This window comes from Saimiri boliviensis, chromosome 2 (genome assembly GCF_048565385.1).
Source record: "Saimiri boliviensis isolate mSaiBol1 chromosome 2, mSaiBol1.pri, whole genome shotgun sequence".
Classification (NCBI taxonomy): Eukaryota; Metazoa; Chordata; class Mammalia; order Primates; family Cebidae; genus Saimiri; species Saimiri boliviensis.
This window is the reverse complement of record NC_133450.1, coordinates 55,407,465-55,434,778: the sequence shown is the minus strand read 5'-3', so window position 1 is coordinate 55,434,778 and position 27,314 is coordinate 55,407,465. Positions and strand designations below refer to the sequence as shown.

Below are 27,314 nucleotides of genomic sequence, written 5' to 3'. Positions count from 1 at the left end.
TACCAAGTTGGCCCCTAACATTCGGAAAAAACTTCAAAAACTAGACTCTGTCCCTCAAACCCCAAAACAGGAACTAATCAACCTCACCTTTAAGGTGCTCCATAATAGAGAATAAGCTGCCAAGCAACAGCGTATCTCAGAATTACAAATGCCCCTGCTGTAAGACAAACCCCAGTTACACCTGCAGCTTAAAAAAAAACTTCAGAATGCCCAAACCCTGTGTCCAGGCTTTTCTTTGGGATCTCCTCCCCCAGGACCTTGCTTCAAATGCTGGAAAACTGGCTACTGGGCCAAGGAATGCCCACAGCCTGAGATTCCTCCTAAGCCATGTCCTGTCTGTACGGGACCCAAAAGTCTGATTAAGTCCTTCCCAGATCTCCTTGGCTTAGCAGCAGAAGATTGATGCTGCCTGATCACCTCAGAGGCCACCTGGACCATTAGGGATGCCAAGCTTCAGGTAACTCTTACAGTGGAGGGTAAGTCCCTCCCCTTCTTAATTGATAGGGGGGTTACCCACTCCACAATGCTTTCTTTTCAAGGGCCCATTTCCCTTGCCTTCATAACTGTTGTGGGTATTGAGTGTCAAACTTCTAGACCTCCTAACCTCCCCCAAGCCTGGTACCTATTGGGCAGTACTCCTTTACACACTCCTTCCTATTCCTACCTGTCCAGTCCCCTTACTAGGCTGAGACATCTTAACAAAATTATCTGCCTCCTTAACTACTCCTGGACTACAGCCACACCTCATTGCCACCCTTCTACCTCATTCAAAATCTCCCTCACAACCCCCCACCCCACATCTCCCTACCTCAGCTCAAAGGTATGGAACACATCTGCCGCATCCCTGGTAACATACCACCCACCTCTTATCATCCCATTAAAACCTAACCACCCTTACCCTGCCCAGTGCCAGCAAACCCCACAACAGGCTTTAAATTCCACAACAGGCTTAAAAAGCTTGAAGCCTGTTATCACCCATCTGTTACAACATGGCCTTTTAAAGCCTACAAACTCTCCTTACAACTCTCCTAACCTATCTAACCAAAAACCAGACAAATCCTACAGGCTAGTCCAAGACCTTCGCCTCATCAATCAGATTGTACTTCCCATTCATCACGTTGTACTAAACCCTTATACCCTCCTATCCTTCATACCCCCTTCCACAACTCACTATTCTGTTCTTGACCTTAAAGATACCTTTTCCACCATCCCCTTACATCCCTCCTCTTAGCCTCTTTTTGCCTTCACTTGGACTGACCCCGACACCCAACTCACCTGGACCATTCTGCCCCAAGGTGGAGATAGCCTCCACCACTTTAGTCAAGCCCTTTCCTGTGGCCTACTCTTCTCTGTCAATCTGCTTCCCACCTCATTTAATATATGGATGATCTTCTTCTTTGTAGCTCCTCTTATGAATCCTCCCAGAAAGATATTCTCCTGCTTCTTCAACTTCTATACTCCAAGGGGTACCATGTATCTCCTTCTAAAGCCCAAATTCTTCCCTATCCATTACTTATCTTGGTATAGTCCTTCATCAGCATACACACGCTGTCCCTGTCAATCATATTCAGTTAATTTCCCAAACCCCAACCGCATCTGCTAAACAAAAGCTTCTCTCCTTCCTAGACATTATAGGATACTTTTGCCTCTGGATACCAGATTTTGCCCTTCTAACCAAACAACTTTATAAATTTACAAAAAGAAACTTAGCTGACCCCATAGATCCCAAATCCTTCCCCCAGTCTTCCTCTCATTCACTAAAGAAGGCCTTAGAAACAGCCCCTACACTTGCACTCCCCAACTCCTCCCAACCCTTCTCCCTTCATGGAAGAAGTAAAAGGCTGCACAGCTGGGGTTCTTACACAAGAGCCAGGCCCCAGCCACCTTCTTCTCTAAACAACCTGACCTCATACAAAGCCTGTTTAGGTGGTCTCTTCATTCAGAGCATGCCTAACAATATCTGTATGTTTATGTACATGTATAATATGTATATGTATAGAAGCAGCTTTCCAGATGAAAGTTATATTTTATAAAGGTAGTAATTTCTCTACTTTATTGCTGGCCTCAATCTTGTCTCAGACAGCAAAAAACACCCTCCCTTTTCTTTTTTCTAATTCAAATCAAGAAATTTTGCTTTGTTCCATATCCATAATTAAGTTAACTAAAGCCTAGTTCCAAATGCCTTCATACATCTTTTTTTTTTTTTTTAACACCACATTTTGCTACTAACTGAACATGAGATTTAGTATTCATAACTTAAGAGCTGTGGAGATCCTGAGTCCTCAGACCTTGGAGGGCTGTGGCATTCTAGTAAGAGGCCCATCAATTTACATGTTAGCCTACATGGACTAGACTTTTTCAGATTCCTTTCAGCTCTACCATGTTGGGATTCTATGATTCCAAATGCATCCCAGAGAACAGTAGTGGACTGAGAAGAGCAAGTAATGGCAAGCAACTGTGAAGTACAACAAAGGTTTTGTTTCTCATAGGCAAGAGGAAAATAGATAGAAATCTTTTAATATTTTTATTTATACTATATTAATTCTGAAGAGAACTTCCATGCTGAAATTCTACATGCTGAAATTATGAATCAAATAATTAATCTCCATGATTAATTCCCAGTCCATCAAACTGAAATTATATCTCCCTCTTCCACATCTAAAACAGGGATTACCTACATTATTTAATCCAACTAATCAGACTTTTTTATAGCAATATGAACTAGGTGCTATGGGAGATACAAAGATAAATATAATCTGAAACTAACTCTCGGGTAGTTCGAAATACAGCACATATTTTGGCTGGATACAGTTTGGCCCACTATAAGTGCCAGTGGAGGAACCCACAAAGTACTATGTTGTGAGCACTCTGGAAGGACCAATGCGTCTTCACAGAAGGTAAGTGTCATTTAGGTAAGTGCTTACTACACTATCTAGTGCATGGTATGTTCTCAATCAATATTTGCTATTGTGTCGATATTATTGAGTTACCACTCTTATCACCTATGTGACATTACTTCTCTTGACTTCTTCATTCCTCTCATCTGTAAGATGAATACAATCATAATAGCTGTAAATTGAAGATAACAGCACTTGCTCTGCCTACCTCCCAGAACTACCTCCCAGGACCAAACAAAATTATGAAGCTCATACCTAACATGTGTTATTTATCTTTGAATGCACAGAGTCTTATGCATAGTTAGAAATCAATAAATATAGGGCCGGGTGCGGTGGCTCACGCCTGTAATCCCAACACTTTGGGAGGCCGAGGCGGGTGGATCACAAGGTCAAGAGATCGAGACCATTCTGGTCAACATGGTGAAACCCCGTCTCTACTAAAAATACAAAAATTAACTGGGCATGGTGGTGCACGCCTGTAGTCCCAGCTACTCGGGAGGCTGAGGCAGGAGACTTGCTTGAACCCAGGAGGCAGAGGTTGCAGTGAGCCGAGATCGCGCCATTGCACTCCAGCCAGGGTAACAACAGCGAAACTCCATCTCAAAAAAAAAAAAAAAAAAGAAAAGAAATCAATAAATATTTAGAGAAGATAGAAAGGAGGAAGTAAGGCAGAAAAGAAACAATTATTAATAAAATAGAAATCAGTTAAAAAACTGGTTTTGTTTTATTTAATTAAGCCTACATTTATATCCTTAAATATTCACTTAAACTCTTCTTTTTTAAATTTAAATTTAATTTTAATTTTTAGTTTGGGGTGCATGTGCATGATGTGCAGGTTTGTTACATAGAAGTATTAACCTCTTCTTAAATTCAGTTTTTCCATCTATAAAATGGAACTACTTTTAATATCCCTTACCTTCTTTCCTAAATGAAACAAATATAAAGTGCTTATCATGATGTCTGGAATATAGAAAATTACAGAACAACATATTTTTAAACAGCTTTGACCTTTATCTTAAAGTGTTCTTTATTTGTTTTTTGGTTATTGATTCATTTTATTTTAGTAATTTATTGGCCATTTTTTTTACTAGATATGGTGTGCTCTTTATTTAAATAAAGTATAAAACTTATATATTGTATTTTTTAAGAAGAGAAGAAGATGGAACTTGCCACTCTCCAGAGTTTCACACTTACTCTTTAATGTGGCTCTGAAATTTAACTAACCTTCAGAGAAAGAAAGATGAATCCCTCTTCACTGGAAGGACATCTAGTATTCTAATTTATCAGTTGTTTTTTTTTAATTTGGTTTCTTTTCTTTTTCTTTTGCCATTTCCCTCATCATTCTACAAATCTTTCATACTTAATTTATTCTGAGACAGCTGATAATTTTACCCTAATTCTCTTCCTGTTTTTTTTACAATTCCAGTGTGCTGGCAGAAATAAATAAAACTAAGCAGTCTTTTAAATGTTCTCATAGAGTCACACTTAGACACAGAAATATAGGATCAGAAATCCAGTTTCAGGAAGTATGGTTATAGAGGCAGAACTTTAATTAATAAAACATTCACAAAGCGGGTAACTGAAAATCTACTGTTCCTTTACCCCTCACATAACATACTCTTCAATCTCTATAACAGGCCTAAAGAGACTTCAAACGTAAGAATGCATTAAACTGCCTCCAATCAAATCCATTAATCATTGCTGAGTTTGTGTTGTGAGAAGAGATGCTACTTATTGTAAATTCACAACACAATTGTAAAAACAATTACCCTCCATGGCTCCTCATCATTTCTTGAACTACTACTTCACGAATGATACAAGTTCAATTAAGTGTATGATAAATGTATTACACAAAACAATAACTGATAACAATAAACCCTAGAGCACTGCTATATCTCCAGCTCCTATAACAGAGCTGATGATCAGTACATGCTTATTGAATTAATAAATATATGATTTGAATCAATGATTTTTAATTTCCTTCTAGTAGTAGAAAGCAGACAGATCTGATCACTGACCAGCATTGGATGTTGGACAACAAATGTGGAAGGGGGAAGAAAAGAATGTATAGGCTTGAGGATGCCAGGTAGATATCTAAAGAAAGATCTCTCTAGAGGTTAGACAAACCTTCTTCATCTCTGATCTCCATTAGCACGTTCTATCATGGAGATCAGATTTAAGGCAAAGTTGGTCAGCTTGAGATTCTTTGTAGTCTCCCATAACACTTAGTTGAGAACCCTCTAGGGATCTAACTTGGGAGGGATGGCATCTGGGAACTAACACACAACTCACATATTCATCCTATGGTTACTCTACTGAAGTCTGTATCACTTCCTCGCTGCCACAGTAACAGGGAGAGCTAACTGAAAACAAAGACTGTGACTTAAGAGGTCAGCCTAGTAGATTTTGATTCCTACAGACTTCTAGACCCTGTGGGGAGTTTGCCACAGTAAGAACCTTTATTTTGTATAAACAAAAATCAACAAGAATAAATGATTTATGAGATAGGTACAGATTTGTTCTGTGTTGTTGACAATGTTGGAGCAAGTGAAACATAAGTCAATAAATTAATGAATTATGCAACACTCATTATAAGGCCTTTTAATCTCATATATTAATGTAAGTACCTTCTAAACTTGTGGAATATATTTTTTCCACAAACTAATAGTAGAAGACTAAACTGAGTATTAAGAGCCAAAGGACTAAACACACATGCCCACACACAAACACACAACCATTCTGCTACACACATACACTGTATCCATATATGGTATCCATATGTATATGTCTAGCCCCTGCTTCCCAAGCACAACACTTTTTTTCTATATGTCCACTTTATTTAAGAATGAGAGAGTTCACTTGGATTCAAATTTACAGGGTCCATTTTTAAATTATTCATCAGGAATAACAATAAAATCTTTCAGGTACTCAATATAAATAAGAAAAATCAAATATATTTTACATAATATTCTAATGTCCATTTGATTCACTGTATCTAGAATGACTCTTCTAAAACATGAATCATGGGAGTTCCCTGAACAAACACTTATTTGTCTTCAAAATAAAGTCCAAATCTCTTAATAAGAATTTAAAAGCTCTTTATCTTCATGATCTGACCTCAGCTTACCTATTAGCCCAAATCCTGCCTCCTGGTTCCTTGGGCTTTTTGCTCCAGTCCTACTGGTAGCTCTCTGGGCCTGCCATTCTCTTTCTTATCTCTGGGTATTTGATCAAGCCATGTCGTCTGCCTAGAACATTTTCTGCCTCTGTTCACTAGTCTATTCCTGTCTCTCCTTCAGGTTTCAGGTAGACTCACTTCTTCTGGAAAGCCTCCCCTGTGTGAACTAGGTGCCTCTTTCTCTGTCCTCCAGTGTCATCTTATATACTTACCACAGTTTGGCTTTGATGTCTGTTCCCTTGGCTGTATTTTCCACTAGACTCAAAGCTACTTGAAGACAGAAACCATGTTTTGATCATTACTATATTTTAGCACTGTTTGTCACATAATAAGTACTCAATAAATATGTATTAAATAATTGAAGAGGAAAAGGAAGCCAGATTAGCATCAATAACAATGAATGGTATGTACGCAAATTACCAGTTATGAGCTAACTCTCGTCTAAAGCCCCATTCATACTGGAAGTGCCCTAGCTTCTAGTCACTATGCCTAGATTCAAAGCCCATCAGGGCCTGCTTATTTACCTACAAAGAATTTCTTTCCCACGTATCTAAACTGAAAACATTCTCAAATGCATTGCTTAACTTTAAGGAAAACACTCACCTCCTTTGTCTCTTCAGAGAAAGCTTGCAGAATGTCTGTCTGCCTTGTGTAGTTGCCATTGGCGTCCTGCAGACCTTGCAGAATGCGCTCCCGCAGAACCAGCACTGACACTCGAAGCTGGTGCCAGAGGAGCTGCACTGCGTGGATGTCCACTATCACGTTGACGGAGTAAGACAGCAGCTTTAGGGAGAACTCTGTTTCAAGGAGGGCATGGATTTGCTCAACATGATCAGAAATATCTTCACAAATGTCCTGCAGTAAAGAAAAGCAAAATACGTGAGGACTACTTTGCCTTATCCTGGAAGGAGGTGAGGGAGGTAGAAAAGCTTACTCTTACCTAACACCAATTATCAGGGCCAACAGTAGCACGTTGGACATCTGGGGCCTTTGTTTTAGGTCAAATACACAGTTGCAGGCCATATTCCTCTGCACTGGGCCTTTGGTCATTTAGGTAAATTAATCTTTTTCTAACCCACAAAAATCCTATGATTCCATCAGATGCCCAAACTGAAAGTTTGGCCAAGGTGAGAAGTGCATCTCTCCAATTCACTGTCTGTTCTCTTTTTTATTGTTTGTTGGGGATTCTGGAAGGGAACCAACAGCTATTCTATTTGCTAGTGGTGAGCTACACTGGGCACACAATATTTCAAGTTAGAAGCATCATCTAGACACCTTTGAAGAAAGATGACCTAGAATGTGTGCTTCATAGGAACTCTCAGCCATTCTCAGGGAGCTATGGGGTATTTCATTTAAGGAGCAATTGTCACTCTTACTCTCACTTAGATATAAGTATACAACTTATATCTAAATTCAAGGTGGATATCTTTTTTTTTTTTTTTTTTTTGAGATGGAGTTTCACTCTTGTGAAAGGCTGGAGTGCAATGGTGCATCTCAGCTCACTGCAACCTCTGCCTCCCGGGTTCAAGCAATTTTCCTGCCTCAGCCTACCGAGTAGCTGGGATTATTGGCAGCAGCCACCACACCCAGCTAATTTTTGTATTTTTAGTAAAGACAGGGTTTCGTTATGTTGGCCAGGCTGGTTTTGAACTACTGACCTCAGGTGATCCACCCACCTCGGCCTCCCAAAGTGCTGAGATTACAGAGGTGAGCCACCGCATCCAGCCTAAGTTCACAGTGGATATCTAAATTTTCAACCCATACTTTGCAAGCATAAACACTCCTATGAAGCAAAGCCAGAAAAATTCCAGAGACAAAAAAAAAGAAAATATATAAATTTTGTTTTGTTTTTAACATGCAGACATTTTAAACAAAAACATCACTAAGTAAGTCTCAATCTCCTTGACACATTATATTAGGTAGGAAGATTTGGTATCTGACATGTCACTTGTTCTTACAAGTCCCCAAATTTCCATTGTGCCGTCAGAGGCCAGCAGCATGAAGTGAGTGGCATCGATGGTAGTATTAGGCAAGTTAAGAGACCATTAAGCATCAAAATGATGGTGTCAGCTAAAAGGGCTCAGTTACTCATTTTTAGCTGTACATTAGTGATTTTTTGAAATTGAGCTTTTATTTGTGATTTTTTTAAAGCCAAAATTTTAGGATAACATTTGAGTTCTGAGCCCTGCCATCAGTGTCAAAACACTCATTCTATGCTGGAAATATAACCTTCTTATTTCATGTAATTCAGTTACTTTATTTTAAAAAGAAAAGTGAAAATACATAATCTGGATTTAAAATGTACAATAACAGGCAAAAAATTCTGTTGAAGAATGATGATAAAGTTGTGCTAAATCACGAAGATTAATTGTTGTACAATTACAATAAGGGCTCCAATATTAGTTCCTGAAGCCCAAGAACTAATTGGTGACAGTGGTACAAATTGGTAATTATAACTTGAAACAGAACAAAAGTTTAAACTAAATGAACTTTGAAGCTCTAATTAGGTAAATTTCTCCCAAATGTGACCCACAAGCTAATGCAGTCCAAAAGAAATTTAGGGAAGAAAATCTATTACCCCATTAGCCAGGACATGGGAACCAATCACAGCCAGATTAGCTCCTCTCTGCTGGCCTCATCACAAAAGAGCAGGGCTCTCATTGCTACCATCAGATATTCCACATTGCCTGGGATTTCTGGTTGGAACAACTACTCTATGTATTCCCCACACTTCTTGACCACCACCCCAAAGCAAATGCCTGTATCTTTTGTCCTCTTAGGATGTTCATTTCTGTGTTGTTATATCTTACTTTGAGAAACTCCCTCCCTCCCACTGCTGAGTTCTTCCAAATTCTCTGTATTTTGCCCCATTCTGTTGAGAAAAAAGAAATACCCCTTAACTTCTTCACAGAATGCAACTACTTCCTGGTCTCACCCAAATCTGATTCTGCCCAAGAATTCCGCTTCTCCTGCTTCCCTCCCAGGGGAGGCTGCTCATTCTCCCAGTCCTCACCTGAGAGTCTGAAGTAGGAATGATGGGGGAAGGGCTGGCCTCAGTGCCTCATCATTACTCTTTCAGCCTCATACTAGCACCTTTCTTTCCCAGTATGTGCCTAGTTTGATAAACCTTACTGTCTTCCTCCCTCATTGCTGTTACCTACCTTCTTCCCTTTTACTCCTCTACATTATATTGAAGAATGCAACTGGTTCACGTTTTACTCTCTCTATACCATGCTTGGCATTATCTTTGGTAATGTCAATATTCACACTGATGAACTAACCAACATGGTAGCCTCAAATTTCCTTTACTCCACAACTCCCAGAACCTTCATAACCATTCCACTGGGATAACTCTCTACCCTAACTCTACTGTGGACTTCATCATCACTTAACCTGTGTAACAGTATCAGAAAGTCCCCCATGCCACCAACCTCTATTTGTTCAACCTTTTCACTCCTGTCTCCCACTACAGATGCTCTTCAGCCCCATCCAGGCCACCAGCTCTTCCAGAAACATTTTCCTCAAATACTCCCCTCCTCCTAGCATTTATGGGGTATGCCAACACTATAGGCGGCATCTATGGTGATCACTTCAACTACTCTCTTAGCAGTGGTCTCTACATCCTCATACTCTTGATGTTAACTCAGATTTGCTAGCCTCTGTCTCTGGAGTCTCACTTTGACACTAAAGATGCAGAATATCTTACATACCTAGGAGAGAAAAAGGCTTGAGAATCTTATGCTACCAGCTCAGAACAGCCATCTATGCATTTCTCATCTACTCCACACCATCCATCAATATAAAATGTTACATAAAGCCTTGGCACCATGAAAGCACATGCCATCTGTTCCTCTTATACATGATTTGGCTCCTTCATAATAGATATAGGAATGTAGTCAGAACCAGGTCACGGGTAAAGATTGCCTGGAAACCACCCTGGGGAAACAATATAGAAAGGGCACTAAAGTATCACTGGTGTCAGTTAACTTAGGTTTCCACACCCTACTCCCTACATAACTGGACAAGGTAAATTGGCCCCATTCCCACAGAAGCAGATGGACCCCCAAGAGGAAGAGAACACCCTTTCTACAAGTGCTGACCTACCAGTGTAAATATAATGATGGCAAATAAGCACATTACAACATCTTCAACTATGTAAGCCAAGACGGAAATTTAAATTAAAACCACAATGAGATACCAGTTTATACACATTAGGATGCCTAGAATTAAAAAATTACTGACAGCACAAACTGCTAAGGACTTCTAGAACAACTGGAACTCTCCTATGCGGCTTATGGGAATTCAGAATGGTACAATCACACTGGAAAACAGGTTAGCAGTTTCTTATAAAATTAAGCGTACAATTATCATACTACCCAGCAATCCCGCTGCTGGGTATTTATCCAAGAGAAATAAAAACTTACATGCACAAAAATGAAGATCCACCCACAATCGCTAAAACCTTCAATGGGTAAATTGATCATGGGTAAATGGTCCTTAAATGGGTAAACAGATAAACGAACTACAGTATGCCTATACAATATGCAGCAGTTTTAAAAAAAGTGAACCACTATACATGTAACAATTTGGATAAATATCAAAGGCATTATACTAAGTGAAAGAAGCCAGTCTCAAAATGTTACACACTGTATAATTCTATTTATATAACATTCTCATAAGACAAAACTGTAATGATAGACAATAGACGAGTGGTTAGAGGTTGCGGAGGGGAGGGCATGATTCTAAACTGATAGCACAAGGGAGTTTTGCAGATTGATGGAACCATTTGGTATGATTGTGGAAGTGTTACACAAATCTACCCATGGGTTAAACTGTACACCAAAAAAGAAAGTCAATTCTGCTGTATAATAATTTTTTTCTTTTAACACATGGTCTCACTCTGTCACCAGGTTGGAGTGGAGTGGCATGATCTCGGCTCACTGCAACCTCCGCCTCCCATGTCCTAGTGATTCTCCTGCCTCAGCCTCTCCTAGTAGCTGGGATTATAGACATGTGCCACCACACCTAGCTTTTTTGTATTTTTAGTAGAAACGAGGTTTCACAGTGTTGGCCAGGATGGTCTCAATTTCTTGACCTCATAATCCACCCACTTCAGCCTCCCAAAGTGCTGGGATTATAGGTGTGAGCCACCATGCCCGGACAATAATTTCTAAGCTAATAAAAGAAAAGCAGTTTATAGTCTCAGGAAAATATGTATAAAATTCATTTTGGGTCACACACTGCCTTTGTATTCTTGGAAATTACAAAAAGCACAATTCTTTAAGATCATGGTAGTACTGTGATCATCAGTACTAATTTTATATAGTAATTCTGTGTCGCTTCCACATTATTTTCTAGCAACCATAAAGGAAAATGAAGCTAATCTGGAGCCCATCTCAAAGTGAATTAATGCAAATGACAACGGTTAACAATATCTTCAAAACTGCCTAAGATTTTTTTCCACAGATATTACTGTGCTAATGTGGGAAAGTGACCTTCTACATTGCTTTGTTTAATCCACATACAGCCCAATAGCCGTGTGGCATTCAGTACTCACAGAACAAAACGCATTGAATGCATTATGTTGTCAATTGCTCACTTCACTCAACCTTCCAGATACCTTGCTGTCTCAAAATTTCAGCTGCTGTCTCCTGTGAATGAGACAGGAATATTCTGTGGTTACTGAAGCAGCTGATACAAACACTGAGGTGACCCGAGACTGTTTACAAATAAACTCTTGTTGGCTGAGTCAGTTGGTTTATTGTTTTCTTTGTTTTTTAAAATTGGATTATATGCTTATGTGCGAGGGCACTATTTCCTTTTGTAAAACATACTACTGTATACTTTTTCATTGCATCTTATTTCTAAACAAATGCAGGGATGTTAAGGTAACTCTTACATATGTAACCAGTATGTCCGGTTTCACCAGCTAGGGACAAAAATGAGGCACCCTTCTTGTGATTGCTCTGATTGTTTACTATAAGAACTCTTGAGTCTGACTTCTCAGCTTCTGCTAATTGTCCCTGGAAGGGGATCTCTTGGCTGCCTCATCCTGAGGCCATCACACCCTTTCTCGCCATTCTCAAAATATCTTAAAAGTTTCCCTGTGAAATTACAAGTGTATATGGATAAACATTCTGCCAAGGTGCCTCAAATTGCCAATCTCCAGGGCTCCATGTGTATCTGGAAGGAACTCTGCCCTCCCAGCAACCTCCTCACCCACTTACTGAAACAACACTTGGCACCTCAGTTTCACAAAGTCCCACAAATGTAATCCTTTTTTTTTTTTAAATGGTAAATTCCCCTAATGGCTGGGTAAGGTGGCTCCTGACAATAATCCCAGCACTTTGGGAGACTGAGGCAGGATAATTGCTTGGACTCAGGAGTTTGAGACAGTCTGGGCAACACCGGAGACTCCATCACTACAAAAAAATATAAAAAAATTAGCCAAGTGTGGTGGTACCCACCTGTAGTCCCAGCTACTTGGGAGGCTGAAGTGGAAAGATGTCTTGAGCCCATGAGGTGTAGACTGTAGTGAGCCACGATTGTACCACTGTACTCTAGCCTGGCTAGAGCAAGAAAATAACCTGTCATAAAACAAGAACCTATCTCCGAAAAAAAAAAAAAAAGTAACTTTACCCATATGCTCACCATACGTGTGTGTGTGTATTTCAGAAAGCTAAAAAGAGATTCTTACATATTATATGTACTTTATATTTTAAAACACAGATTAAAGAAATATCATAGTTATTTGCAATAAAACTCACAAGTAAACCATTTGAAATTGCCACTTTATACAAAAAATCTTCCTATTACAGGTTAGTTGACTGTCAAAACTCTCCTTTCTCCAAAAACAGACTGAAAGATTTCCCTATGGCAAAATATTTTTATTTCCCTAAAAGTAGACTATCTCTCTCAGTAAAGGAGAAGTAGGGAGGAACTTTTTCAACTTGATAAAGATTATCTACACAAAACCTATAGCTAACAGCAAACTTAACAGTGAGAAACTAGACGTTTTCCCACCAAGATTGACAGCAAGGCAAGAATATCTCCTCACAGCACTCCTTTACATCATACTAGAAGTCCTAGCTATTGCAATAAGATAAAAAGAGGAAAGAAAAGGCATAGATTTGGAAGGAAGATATGAAACTGTCTGGTTCAAAGATGACATAATCTTCTACATAGAAAATCTGAAAGAATGGGAAAAAAAAAAACCCGACTCCTGGAATGAATAAGCAATCATAGTAAGGTTGCAGAATATGAGGTTAATACACACAAGTTGATTGCTTTCCTATATACTGGCAAAGAACAATTGGAATTTAAAATAAAAAAACACAATACCATTTATACTAGTATCCCCTCCTCCAATGAAATACTTAGTTATAAATCTAAAAACCTATGTACAAGATCTATATGAGGAAAACTACAAACTCTGATGAAAGAAATCAAAGAAGTAAATAAATGCAATAGTATTTCATGTTCATGGATAGGAAGACTCAATATTACCAAGATATCGGTTCTTCCTAACTTGCTGTATAGCCTCAACTCAATAGAAAACCCAGCAAGTTATTTTAGAGATAACAAACTGATTCCAAAGTTTACATGATGAGGCTGGGTGCAGTGGCTCACACCTGTTAATCTTAGCACTCTGGGAGGCCAAGGTGGTGGATCACCTGAGGTCAGGAGTTTGAGACCAGCCTGACCAACATGGCAAAACCCTGTCTCTACTATGAATACAAAAATCAGCAGGGAGTAGTGGTGTGTGCCTGTAATCTCAGCTACTCGGGAAGCTGAGGCAGGATAATCTTTTGAACCCAGGAGGTAGACGTTGCACTGAGCCAAGATTGTGCCACTGCACTCCAGCCTGGGCAACAGAGTGAGACTCCATCTAAAAAAATTAATAATAATAAAGTTTATGTGAAGAGGCAAAAGACCCAGAATATCCAATACAACATTTTAAAAGAACAAAATAGGAGGGCTGACACCACACAACTTCAAGATTTACTACGAAGCTACAGTAATCAAGAAAATGTTATATTGGCAAAAGAATTGACAAACAGATCAATAAACAGAATAGACAGCCCAGAGGTAGACTCACATAAGTAACAGTTAACTGATCTTTGATAAAGGAGCAAAGGTAACACAATAGAGAAAAGATAGTCTTTTCAACAAATGGTGCTGGAACTGGAAATCTACAAGCAAATAATAATAATGATAATCCTAGACATATACCTTATACCCTTAACAAAAATGAACTCAAAATAGACCATAGACCTAAGAGTAAAATGGAAAACTATAGAATCCTTTAAGATATCATAGAAGAAAATTTAGGTCACCTTGGGTTTGCAATGACTTTTTATTAATAGATACAACACCAAAGGCACAATCTATGAAAGAAAGAATTAATAAGCTGGAGTTCATTAAAACATTTCTTCTCTGTGAAAGACATCGTTAAGAGAATGAAAGGACAAGCCACAGACTGGAGAAAATATTTGCAAAAGACTTATGAGGGATTATTAGTCAAAATAAATAAAGAAGTCTTAAAGCTTAATAAAAATAAAACCACCCAATTAAAAAACAGCCCAAAAGCTTTAACAGATCCTCACCAAAGAAGATAAACAGATTGCAAATAAGAATATGAAAAGATGGTTCCACATCATAAGTCACCAGGGAAATGCAAATTAAAACAGTGAGATACCATTACATAACCATCTTGCCAAAATATGCAATACTAACAACATCAAATGCTGGTGAGGATGTGGATTGACAGGCACTCCTGTTCATTGTAGTGGGAATGCAGTATGGTGGTTTCTTAAAATGTTAAACATATTCTCACCATAAAATCCAGCAGTCGCACTCCTTGGTTTTTACCCAAAGGTACTGAAGACTCATATCCACACAAAAACCTGCAAACGGATGTTTATAGCAGCTTTATTTATAATTGCCAAAACTTGGAAGCAACCAGTGATTTCGGTAGGTAAATGGATAAACTTTGGTATATCTAGACAATAGAATATTAGTCAGTGCTAAAAAGAAGATATCAAGCTATGAAAAGACATGACGAACCTTAAATGTATATTAGTAAGTAAAAGAAGCCAATCTGAAAAGACGACAAACTGTATTATTCCATTTATATGATGTTCTGCAAAAGCCAAGCAGTGTGGCTACCAGACGTTTGGGGCAAGAAGAGAAGACTAAGAGGAGAAGAGGATGTTTATGGCAGTGAAACTATTCTATATACTATAAAGGTGGATACATATAATTAAATATCAAAATCTGTATAATGTACAAGACAGAGGGAACCGAAGTTACACTGTGGAATTGGGGTGATAATGATGTGCCAAGGTAGGCTCGTCAATTATAACAAATATACCACCCTAGTTGGGGGTGCTGATAATGTGGAAAGCTATGTATGTGTGGGAACAGGGGATATATGGGCTGTCTCTCTGCCTGCCTCTTAATTTTCCTGTGAATCTAAACTCATTATAAAAATAGCATTCAAAAAAACACAAACTAGACTACACCTTTTTTTCTTCTTCCTCTAGAAAATATACTTTTCTAATAGGCCTAGTTTTTTCTTTTGTCAAATTAAGAATAACTCCAATGGGTTGAACATGGTGGCTTACACCTGCAATCCCAGCATTTTGGGATGCCAAGGTGGAAGGATTTCTTGAGTCCAGCAGTTTGAGACCAGCCTAGGCAACACGGCAAAACCCCATCTCTACAAAAGATATAAAAATTATCCAAGCCTGGCCCAGTGCAGTGGCTCATACCTGTAATTCCAGCACTTTGGGAGGCCAAGGTGGGCAAATCACTTGAGGTCACGAGCTTGAGACCAGCTGGGGCAATGTGGTGAAACTGCATCTCTACTAAAAATATAAAAATTAGGGGGGCATGGTGGCAGGTGCCCATAATCCCAGCTACTCAGGAGGCTGAGGCAGGAGAATCACTTGACCCCAGGAGGAGAAAGTTGCAGTGAGCCAAGATCTCCCCGCTGCACTCCAGCCTAGGTGATGAAGCAAGACTGTCTCAAAAAAAGTTATCCAGGCCTGGTGGTGTGCGCCTACAGTCTCAGCTACTTTGGAGACTGAGGTGGGAGGACCACTTGAGCCCAGGAAGTCAAGGCTATAGTGAGCTGTGATCACACCACTGTACTCTAGCCTGTGCAACAGAGTGAGGCCCTGTCTCAAATTTAAAAATAATAATAAAAAAGAATGACTATAATGGAGAGCAATGGGAATGATGCTAAGACTTTTTATGGTCATCACAGAACTTCTCTCCAAAGTTTGAAGAACTCTATAAACAGTAGTTATCTTTTTTAGTACTAAAATTATGAGTGTGATGACTAAAATGAGCTAATTTACGTGGAAATGATTTGCTATCATTAGCTCCCTAACTAGATGGTATCTTCCTAGAAACAGAAAATGTGTCTTATTTATCTTTGTTATCTATAATGCCACGTTTGTTAAATGTGTCTTATTTACCTTTGTTATCTATAATGCCACGTTTGTTAAATGTGTCTTATTTATCTTTGCTATCTATAATGCCACACTATTAGGACACTGCCAAACAAAGACAAAGGATGTTTGTGGCATTGAATTCAATTGGACAAAATATTATATTTTACAAATTAGAGATAAACCCCTAAAAAGCAAATAGTAGCTTAACTTTCTTTCTGAAGTACATTCATATTAACTGGCACTTAGTCAGCAGGTAGTATCATCAGTCAATAACACTGGGTCACCTCCTGCTTTGATTAGGAGAGGATCTGAAAAAGCAAGCAGATTTGGAAGCACGGGAGAGATGACAGAAAGAGGTGGATAAAGATGCAGAATACAGTCTTGGAAGCCTTCATAGTTCTGACTTCACATCTCTGAAAGTCTCCTCTGCCTTCAACTGGTAAAGGACCAATTAGAAGTTGTCAGGATATACCCGGCCATATACAAATATAGATTGCTTTTCTTTCAATGATTTGTAAACTTTTGCTTAAAATGATTATTAAAAAGCTTCAGAGGACTTGCTGATTGAACTATTATTTTAAATACCTGATTTCAGGCTCTGGCTTATTTGAGGGGGAATAAACCCTAAGCAAAAAATTTAGAGGAAAATTGACCAATGCTATTGTACATTGAAGAAATTGTTTTTCTAAGCAAGTTACTGCTTAGTCACATTTGTATTCAGTATTCTATATGACACAATTAAATACAGATTCAAAATCTGAGTTCATTCAATAAAAAAATAATGGCTATAGTCTTGACTCTCAATAGCTCTTCTGGAAATTGTTCAGATTATCTATACCTTCCCCAAGACATCTTCATAGAACTGATTTTCTTTAGCAATGTTTTAGGTAGAAATTAATAGAGAAGGTAGTGGTGATTCTTACCTTGCAGTGTGTGTGTTAACCATGCATATTCCTGGGCTACTACTTTTGAAGACAGCTAGGGCCAAAGAACCTGAATTTTCTTAAGCATGTGGTAGCCATCATGCTGGTACTCTCTGTTCTATGCACCACAGAATGAAAAACAAGGAGGCAGAAATGGGTCATCTGTCTAGGCTGACTGACACTGAAATAGGAACTATGTGCAAGCCTGCTGCTATGCACTGTAAAAACAAAACCTCCCAGCACTTGAAAGTTAGCCCACCACTGATATATCTATAGTAGAATTTCCATTCCTTGTGCACCAGAAAACAACGTTCCATAACTTTATTTACCCAGTACTGATAGTGCTGTAATAATCTCTAGGGCAGCATCAGATTTGTGGATTTTTCTAATATGCTTTCTTTATATATATATATACTTTATTATCAAATGAAACAGATGACTCCCTCACACACACACACAAGTATATTTAATATATGTATGTGATATATGCATATATGTAAATGTATTATTTACATATATAATATATATTTATGTATATGGTTTAGCAAACTGTTATTAGGAAGACACTCTTATAACAACCATCCAGGTCAAAATTTAGAACTTTGCCAGCCACCCCCACCCCAGAAGTGCTTTCATCTGTCTCCTTCCCATCACAGGGGCTCCATCCCTCCAAAAGTGACCACAATCCTGATTTCCACAGCAATCATTCCCTCACAGGAGTGCCTGAATATAATAATTTACAGTTTTTATCTTGATATATCTTTTAAGTCTCTTCTCCATTTTTTTTAAACAGGCTCTCACTGTTTTGCCTAGGTTAGTCTCAAATGATCTGCCCACCTTAGCCTTCCCAGTAGATGGACTATAGACATGTGTTACCACACCCAGCTTAAGTCTTCTAATCTCCTTTTCTATCTATATTTCTTTTTCATACAATTTATCTGTTGGCAGAGTTTTTCACAATTTGGATTTGTTGACTGAAGCCATATGAAGCGGTCCAGCCTAGTGGTTCTTCTGTCCTCTTTACTTCCTACAAATTGGCATCTGGATCCTGAGGCCTAATTTATCTGAGCTTCAATTTATTTGACAAAACTGTATCACAGTATTTTTTTTTAAATCAAGAAAGGTATTTAACTTAATGGCTAGGCATGGTGGTTCACACCTGTAATCCCAGCACTTTGGGAGGCCGAGGCCAGCAGATCGCCTGGCTCAGGAGTTTGAGACCAGTTTGGGCAACAAAGTGAGACCCGATCTCTACAAAAAATGCAAAAATTAGCCATACGTGGTGGTATGTGCCTGTGGTCTCAGCTACTCAGGAAGCTGAGGTAGGAGGATGGCTTGACTCTGGGAAGCAGAGGTTGCAGTGAGCTAACACCACTGCACTCTGTCCTGAACGACAGAACCAAACCCTGTGTCAAAAAAAGAGAGGCATTTAACTTTGATTTTTGCTCTTTTTTTGATAGTTGGTGATATCAACTATTTTGGTAGTTGATGGTCAGTGGTGCCTATATCTATCAATGTACTGGAAGTTTTAGCATAATGATATTCTGTCATTTTGTTTTCATTAGCTAGAATAATTTCAGTGGAAGATGCTTCCCTTTATCAATTGTTTGATCACAGAGGTACAATTCATAAAGGAAAGTTAAGATAAATATTTGATTCTTCCATTCTCTTTACCTAGTTTTTGAGGAAATGAATTGGTCCTGTCATACTCAGAAGGTAACCAACTGGCTGCCTTACTTGATGTCACTGCATACTTACGGATTTAAATATTTTTGATCCAGTTTGATTCACTGTAGTTCTTGACCTTACTGGGGCTCAAACTGCCCATCTTTGGACAGTCGGATCTCCTTCAGTCTAGCTTCAAGTTGAGTATTCTATAATAGTAGTCTTTGATAGCTTCTTTGCTCATCTCATATGTGATGTAAAATGAAATATTTTTCTAAAAAGCCTTGGTTTCCTTTAATGGGAAAAGTTTTTCCAGACCACTATCAAGGCCATAGTGCTGTTCATTACTACTGAATTGGTAGTAATGAATTCAGTTCATTACTACTGAATTGGTAGTAATGAATTCAGTTCACTACTACTGAATTGGTCACTGTTTCTAGGCTTTTCTAATTAATAGAGCTAGAAAAAAATGTATATTTTAAAACAAAACACCTATGAGTTCATAATTGATACATCCAATTCAAATTCAGAACTACAGGGTTTTTACCTAATATCTTCTACAGTACATCTGTATTTCCTTTCTTCTACCCCAAAAATTTGTGATGATGGAATTAGAAGATCCCATACTTACTTTTTGTTTTATTTCACATTACATATATGATAGCTTCAGAATAACAAAACTATCTTAATACTACTAGTGCTGGTCCTGAAACAATAGACTAGGACAGGTATTTATAAGAAACCTTATTAAGGTGCCTTTTATCACCACAGAAGAGAGCAGGTTCACCTCTAATTTGTCTTTAACTGGTCTTTGAGAGCAAAGAGCTTATATCCTAGGCTCACTGTTCACCACAGTTCATATTATACAGTTTAGAAAGTTGGGAATTTTATAAGTTCCTTTAGCATCTTCAAGGTCCATCCAGAAGCAAAAAAAGGCTCAATAAAAATATGACTAAGATCATTAGTTCTCCTCCAAAGAGGGAAAAGCCCTTTGGTTTTAGAAGGCATACCCTGAGAGGCTTTCTGTCTCAGCAAACCTTTCTATCCTTTGCAGATCATCACAGAATATGCAAACGGACAAAAATCACTGAAAGTAGTGATCAACAACATACCAAAGAAACTGCACTCTAATGCTAGGTATGCCAGGTGAAGCACTCTTTTTTTTTTCTTTCCAATATAATTGCTATAGGTCACAGGGTTATGAAGATGGGTCTTCTCTTCAAGCAACAGACTGTGAACATCTCTTCATTCACTATCTCACATGGCAAAAGTTGTACAATTTACATATTTGCTTTGTTTGTTCAGTGGTCTATAGGTCATTTCTATCTATCTTTATTATGTCTCTCTGCCTTAGGAAATTCTTGTAGATCAAGTATTCTGTCTATTTTGCTTTTTAGAGTATAGTACCACATGCAAATAGAGTCTTTTTTTAAAAAAATACGAAACACTTCACAAATTTGCATGTCATCCTTGCACAGGGGCCATGCTAATCTTCCCTGTATCATTCCAATTTTAGTTCATGTGTTGCCAGAGTGAGCACACAAATAGTCTTAACAGACGCTGATGTTACCGACACCGAATTCACAAACCATGAAACAAAAGCTTGAAGATGATCATGAAAAGAATAAATGAAACAAAAAATGTATCCAGATCACTTTGCACCATGCTAGGCATCAAGGAGTCTGAATTCTTGGCCCCTGGGTTTATTGGTTATCTGCGTCCCCATAGATTGCCGAGCCTCAGTTTCCTCATCTATAAAGACAGTGCTAGATGGGTGAGCTCTATTCTCAAGCTCAAAGATTTTCTTTTGTTTTCTTTCTCTATTATTTTGTGTACTCTACCCATAATTCAGCCCAAGCTTTAGTTACTTAGAAGTTTTTGCATATCTCTGAAAAATCTTGTTAAATTTCCATTATTTCTTCCCAGTAGTAGAACCAGTACTAAGTGGGAATCCGAAGACTTGAATTCCAATCCTGAAGACATTGAAAGTTATCTCGCTGATATGGGTTGGCTGTGTCCCCACCCAAAGCTCATCTTGAATTGTAATAATCCCCATGTGTCAAGGGTGGGGCCAGGTGGAGATAACTGAATAATGAGGGCAGTTTCCCCCATACCATTCTCCTGGTAGTGAGTAAGTCTCATTTGATCTGTTGGTTTTATAAATGGAAGTTCTGCACAAGCTCTCTTGCCTGCCACCACGCACGACTTACCTTTGTTTCTCCTTTGCCTTCCGCCATGTTTATGAGGCCTCCCTAGCCATGTGAAACTGAGTCCATAAAACCTCTTTTCTTTATGAATTATCCAGTCTCAGGTATATCTTTATTAGCAGTGTGAGAACAGACTAATACACTCTAGGACTCCCGCAGGTCGCCCTGCCACAGGCTCTGAAATAAGAGTGCAGATGCATACCACCAAGCTGAGGAGGAAAGGTCTATGGTTCATTCAGAATGAAAGTTAAGATCCCCACCTTCACTCCAGAATTAATGTTCTGAGAGGCCCTTTTGGATGTAGTTTTCCTTAGTTGCTATGCTGGGTTCAGGCCATTACTCCTCCACCCTCCTACTTATCCCTTCCCAGGCAACAGGAACACACAGATTCCTTCGAGGCTCATTTTCATCTCCCTATACTACCCGCTGCTCTTTCTTCATTCAAGATTTTATCTTCTAAATAATCTATCAATCTCCATTAGCAATTTAGATTTGTTTTATCTGATGGAAATTTCTAGTAAGGCTCTTGAAATTTTGGAGCATTTCAAGGTATAAAGGACCTGACAGGTTAATTTACAAATGCTTTCTCTTCCTATTCATTAGTACTTTTATACTGGGAGAAAGAAGTGAGAGAAATGAAAGTTCTACTTGGGATTTCATTGCTGACTCATTGTATGACCTTGGGCAGCTCTCTTAGATGTATTTTTTATATATTTAGATCAGTAAGACCATGGCACAGCTTCTAAGGATGTGTTTCTATGCCTTCCTCCCCCACATAAATAAATATCCACAGCAACTGGCTTGACTCTTGATTTGTATTTAAACACCTACAATACGTCTGTTGGAAGCTAACATTACAGACACAAGTTTTTAGGTCTCACATCTGAGAGTCCAGAACAGGAAATGAAGCCTCATAGGATCAAAGTCCTTTGGTTAGAATTCTGAAAATTAGACAATAAATCCGGATTCTAAAGTCAGTGTCTTTCTTTCATGTAGGGTAGATGGGAATGCAGGGAATGCAAGCTGTCAGTTAACCTTTAGAAAGCTCCCATTACCACCCATTGACCCAACATTTTTATTCATAGGATTCTTTTCTAAGGCAGTAATTAATTTACCTACTGAAATGCTACCAAATACTCGTTTATTTGAAAATAAAGTATAAGAAGAGAAGTATAAGAAGAAGATGAATTTAACACGATGTGGTATTTCACATAATGAAAACAATACAGAGATGCTAAAAATTATGTTCTAAAATATATTTAATGGCATCAGAAGATGCTCAAGGCATAGTTATCTTAGAAAAAGTAAGTTATAAAAGAGTTCTATATAGAAAAAAGTAAAGTTATGCACACTGAAGTAAAAAATATTTCAAAGTTGTTCATAGTATTTTCTCTAGGTGGCAGCATTATAAATGATTTTTATTGTACTGTTATATGTTTAAAATTTTCTCCACTAGAGATTTATTTTGTGAGACATAAAAAAAGAAAATAAAAAGTTAAACAACAAAGAAGTTAAGTCAGTTGCATGGCAAAACAACAGTAAAGGAATGCATGTCAACCTATGCACGAGAAGGATATAAAGTGTTATATCAAAACAGGCAACTGAAAAAGACCATTGTCAAAGTGACAGGATCCTTAGATTCTCAGCATTCTTTCAGTGCAAGCAGGGGCCTCTCACTTCACAGTCATCCTCATTCTTTTAGTGTTCTGTGTCAGGTGGCTAGGTACTATTAGCCAGGTATACAGATAAATAATGCATCATTAATTCCAGTTACTAGGATTATTAACTGTGTTTGCTCTGATTTTTTCTTTTTTTAAAGTTTAGCCAGATTGAAATAAAGACATAGGTGAGGAAAAGACACTTAATAATCTGAAATAAGAGTGGGAATGTAAACTTTACTCATTCCATCTCCCTTTTAATTTGATTGATTGCTTTGCCCCAGAGTATAGCTGAATAGATTACCAACCCTCTTCTACATTTTCACATAAACCCACAAGGCAGGAGATAGTTCTATGGACAGAGTCCATCACTTGACAAAGCAAGATCTTGTTTACCTCCTGGAGTGACCCCAACACCCTAAGATGCAGAATCTTCCACTTTCAACCTTTGAGTAATTACTGGGGGAGTAATTAGTAACACTAATTACTGAGAACTTAGTGTTCCCTTGGGAATACCCTTTGCATGACTAAAATTTAAGCCCTTCACAATTCCTTAGGCATTATTGCAACACATAATTTTTCTAATTGATTTATATAAACTTATGTTTATTCCCAAATAATTTGTACTGATAGATTTTCTATCTAGAACATTTTCTGGAAAATTTATTGCTGAGCATTGGAGCCTAAATTAAAACACAGAATCCAGCTTACGTCTGAGTAATGAAAATCTATTTTGGTATTTTGCCTGCTCCATGCTTGACTGACTGTTCATATTATAACTACTCTTCAGCAAGCCCTAGCCATACAAAACAAGACAAAAGTTATTGAATTCCAATAATGTGGTTTTAAATCTACCCTCACTGCCCTTTTCCAGAGGCCCCTCTGGGAAATACAAATAGATCAAAATAACATATCTGACCACCAAGTACAGCAATCATTCATTATTAATGTCTTAAAGTCATGCCAAAATGGAGGATGAAGGGTCCATTAAAATAATCCTGTAACATTGACTAAGATTCCTCAAAGGACACTGTAGTTTTGAAATCAGCTGCCAGCTAAGAAACAAATTCAATTTCAATGCACTTTCTAAACCTCTAGATTAATTTTATCTATAAAGTCATTTTTAAATTAATTGCTTACTTAGATTGACCATAAACTTAGTGAGGAAGAACTTTCTTCTCTCTGATTATACACACAGAATTCTACTCATATCAAACAATGAGTGGAGTTTCAGAAGGTAAACAAAAGGAAAAATAGGACCAAAAAAGCTCTGAGTAAACAAAAATATCAACCAAACCTCAAGTCATCTCTTTCAACATTAATCAACATGATTAAAAAGCACCTCTCCACAGTATCCTAAATCTTATGCCCATCCCACCACTATTTAACTGCAGACAAAAACCATCTTGTGAATGTCTAGTGAAAAACCAGATGTTTACAAGTAAATTAACAAATAAGTAATAAAATTAAAGAAACAAAATAAAAGGAACAACTGAGCTGGAAATACAGAAAATATGGATAAGAAAAGACTATGTGAGAGATTTACAAGGATCGGACAATTTATATAACCTCTCTATGATTTATACCTTGTCTGCCTCCAAAAAAGCGGGGAGATTGCAGGTGACTTACAAATAGTAAGGTATTCTATTGAAGTTAAAATTTCAAAACACAGGAAAGAGAAAGATGAACAAGATACTTAAAATGATACTGTTGCTGCAACTGAGCACTCAGTTTAGCTTGGTGAAAGGAGGAGAAAATGTGTGGCAGAAAGTAGATGGCTGAACAAAAAGAACTGGTGTGGGGAATTAAAGATACAAAGGGATTATCAATAGTTAATACAATCCTAGCACTGTCTGTCCATATTATAACTACTCTTCAGCAAGCTGTAATCCTAGCACTTTGGGAGGACAAGGTAGATGGGTCACCTAAGGTTAGGAATTTGAGACCAGCCTGGCCAACATGGTGAAACCCTATCTCTACTAAAAAATACAAAAATTAGCCAGTGTGGTGGCTCATGCCTGTAGCCCCAGGTACTTGGGAGGCTGAGGCAGGCGAATCACTTGAACCGGGAGGTGGAGGATGCAGTGAACTGAGATCTGCCATTGTACTCCAGCCAGCCTGGACCATAGAGTGAGACTCCATCTCAAAAAGAAAAAAAAAGGTGAATACAAGAGGGTGGCAGTCGATGACTTCTATAAACACAATGAAGCAAACAAATACCTGAAACACCCAAACAAGGAAGATCTTGCATCTTTAGAATTGCATGGCATCTTCGTGAATGTAATCCAGACTCTGGAAGACAGAGGCAAGATTCAACAGAGAAAGCTGGATATAGAGAGGTCTGGTCTGAAAAGAGCTGAACTCCATAATCAGGGAGAAAACATTGACAACAAGGACATTCCTAAGGAAAATTTATTTCTGAAGCTAGCAAAAAGTGGACTCTGCAATTAAAATTTGTCCATGTTGCTTATTCATTCACTTACACTACATCAAGGATTTGTGATCTAGGACTGCTCACATAAATGTCAACAATGTTCTCACACTCTAAGCCGAAGGTGGAGAGTAAGTGTGGAATGATTTTGGTCAGAGGAGCCTCTTCTCCTTCTTCCTCCTTCAGGTCGGTGCAAAGCTCAAGATCATCACTGACTCCAAGGAGCCCTCCATGTCATCATAAAATCCAAAGACTAAGGATTAGATTGGCCAGCTTGACTCCAGAGATTTCACATAGCTAACAATGGAAACGAAATGAATGCTCCCTTGAAATGAACAAATATTCCATGATTATATGATGAGGGCCAAGAGGCCATCCTGAAGTTGGAAAAAGTAGTGAAGTACCAAATTATAAAAGCATCTGTGCTCTATAGAAAGAATAAGCCTCTCTTAGGTGGAAAATATTGGTACAGATTAAGATCTAAAAATAGGCTATATAAGTGGCAGAACAAAAGCTTAGAAAAAACCATGTTGACAGAAAGTAAAAACAAGTATACAGAGAAAATATAACAAAAAAACTCCGGGGAATAAGATTGTAGGTAATTTTTTCTTCATATATACATATCTCCATATGTTTACTTATATGTTATAATTTATTATAGGAACATGGAATATTTGTAAATAATTTGGTGGCTTTGTGCTTGCCTGTTTGTTCTTTGGCATATACAAGATCCAGCATTTTAAAAATAGGAGGCGATGATAAGTGCATTATAGCAGAGAGACACTATTAATAGTCATGGGAGAAGAGCTGGGCAGAGGGAGGAAAAAATAACACAAAGGCTTTTGTGTAAGAGCCCTGGAATCTGGTGCTAGCCAGTGCTAGATCCCCTTTGAAGTGCTCCGCCCACAAAGATACTACAGCCAAGTCCTTGCCCATGAACTGGCCTCAAAACTTCCTTTAAATGAAGCCAGAATACATTTTGTTTTTCAATCTGCGCGAGATCAGTTGCATGGTGGTGCAGCAGCTAGGGCTTATGGAATGACAGAGATTTCCGGGAGAGGCAGCTTAACAGGAATGAAGGAGCGTCAAGTGACATACAGCAATTGTAAATGGACACCAAGGGTGGAATGACCGGACCCCTGAAAGAACTATAAACAGCCAGCAGAGTCCTAGCAGGACTCTATTTGGAGTCAAACCGAATCTGGGAGTTCTGACCATGCTGGCTCGCCAAAGGGCAGACAGTGCCCTAATCTACCCTAAGCAGGAGACTGATGTCCTGGAGCCACCTCCTATCTTGTGAAAGACCTGGACAAGACGCAGGACAGAACAGTGTAATTTTAAAAAGTGCACTCTCTGCTCCACATGTACAGTCAAGGAGAATTCATAAAACACACATACCACACAAATGGTCAATAGAAAGATTTGTAAAAACTTTTCTAAGAAATTATTCTGCAACAGAAATCATGTGAGTTCATCACAAAAAAAAGTTAGAAAAGATAAGACAAAAAATTAATCAGAGACTGTGTCCATCTTGTTTACCACTTACCCTTAAAAGCCCCAAACAATGCTTAGTACAAAGTAGATACTCAATAAACAGGCTGAGGTGGGCAAATTGCCTGAGCTGAGGAGTTCAAGACCAGCCTGGACAAGATGGAGAAAACCATCTCTACTAAAAATACAAAAAAAAAAAAAAAAAAAAAAAGAAAAGAAAAAAAAAAAGAAAATTAGCCCGGTGTGTTGGCGTAGATGTGTAGTCTCAGCTACTCAGGAGGCTGAAGCACAAGAATGGCTTGAACCCAGGAGCCAGAGGTTGCAGTGAGTTAAGATCACGCCACTGCACCCCAGCCTTGGAGACAGAACAATACTAAGATTCTGTCAAAAACAAAACAAAAAAC

The 27,314-nt window shown here is 38.4% G+C and overlaps 1 protein-coding gene and 1 non-coding gene across 5 annotated transcripts in view; both read right to left on the bottom strand.

Annotated features, from left to right (window-relative positions):
• The window catches only part of AKAP6 (A-kinase anchoring protein 6), a 662,618-nt gene that overhangs the window by 297,511 nt on the left and 337,793 nt on the right, over positions 1-27,314 (bottom strand). For all 4 annotated transcript variants that reach the window (XM_074393336.1, XM_003924219.4, XM_074393337.1 and 1 more), the window contains one exon: positions 6,679-6,930. In XM_074393336.1, the coding sequence (XP_074249437.1) occupies positions 6,679-6,930 (252 nt within the window). The remainder of the gene's footprint in view (positions 1-6,678; positions 6,931-27,314) is intronic.
• On the bottom strand, positions 20,557-20,663 carry LOC120364090 (U6 spliceosomal RNA). The gene has a single exon (XR_005579443.1). It is a non-coding gene; the product is annotated as a U6 spliceosomal RNA (small nuclear RNA).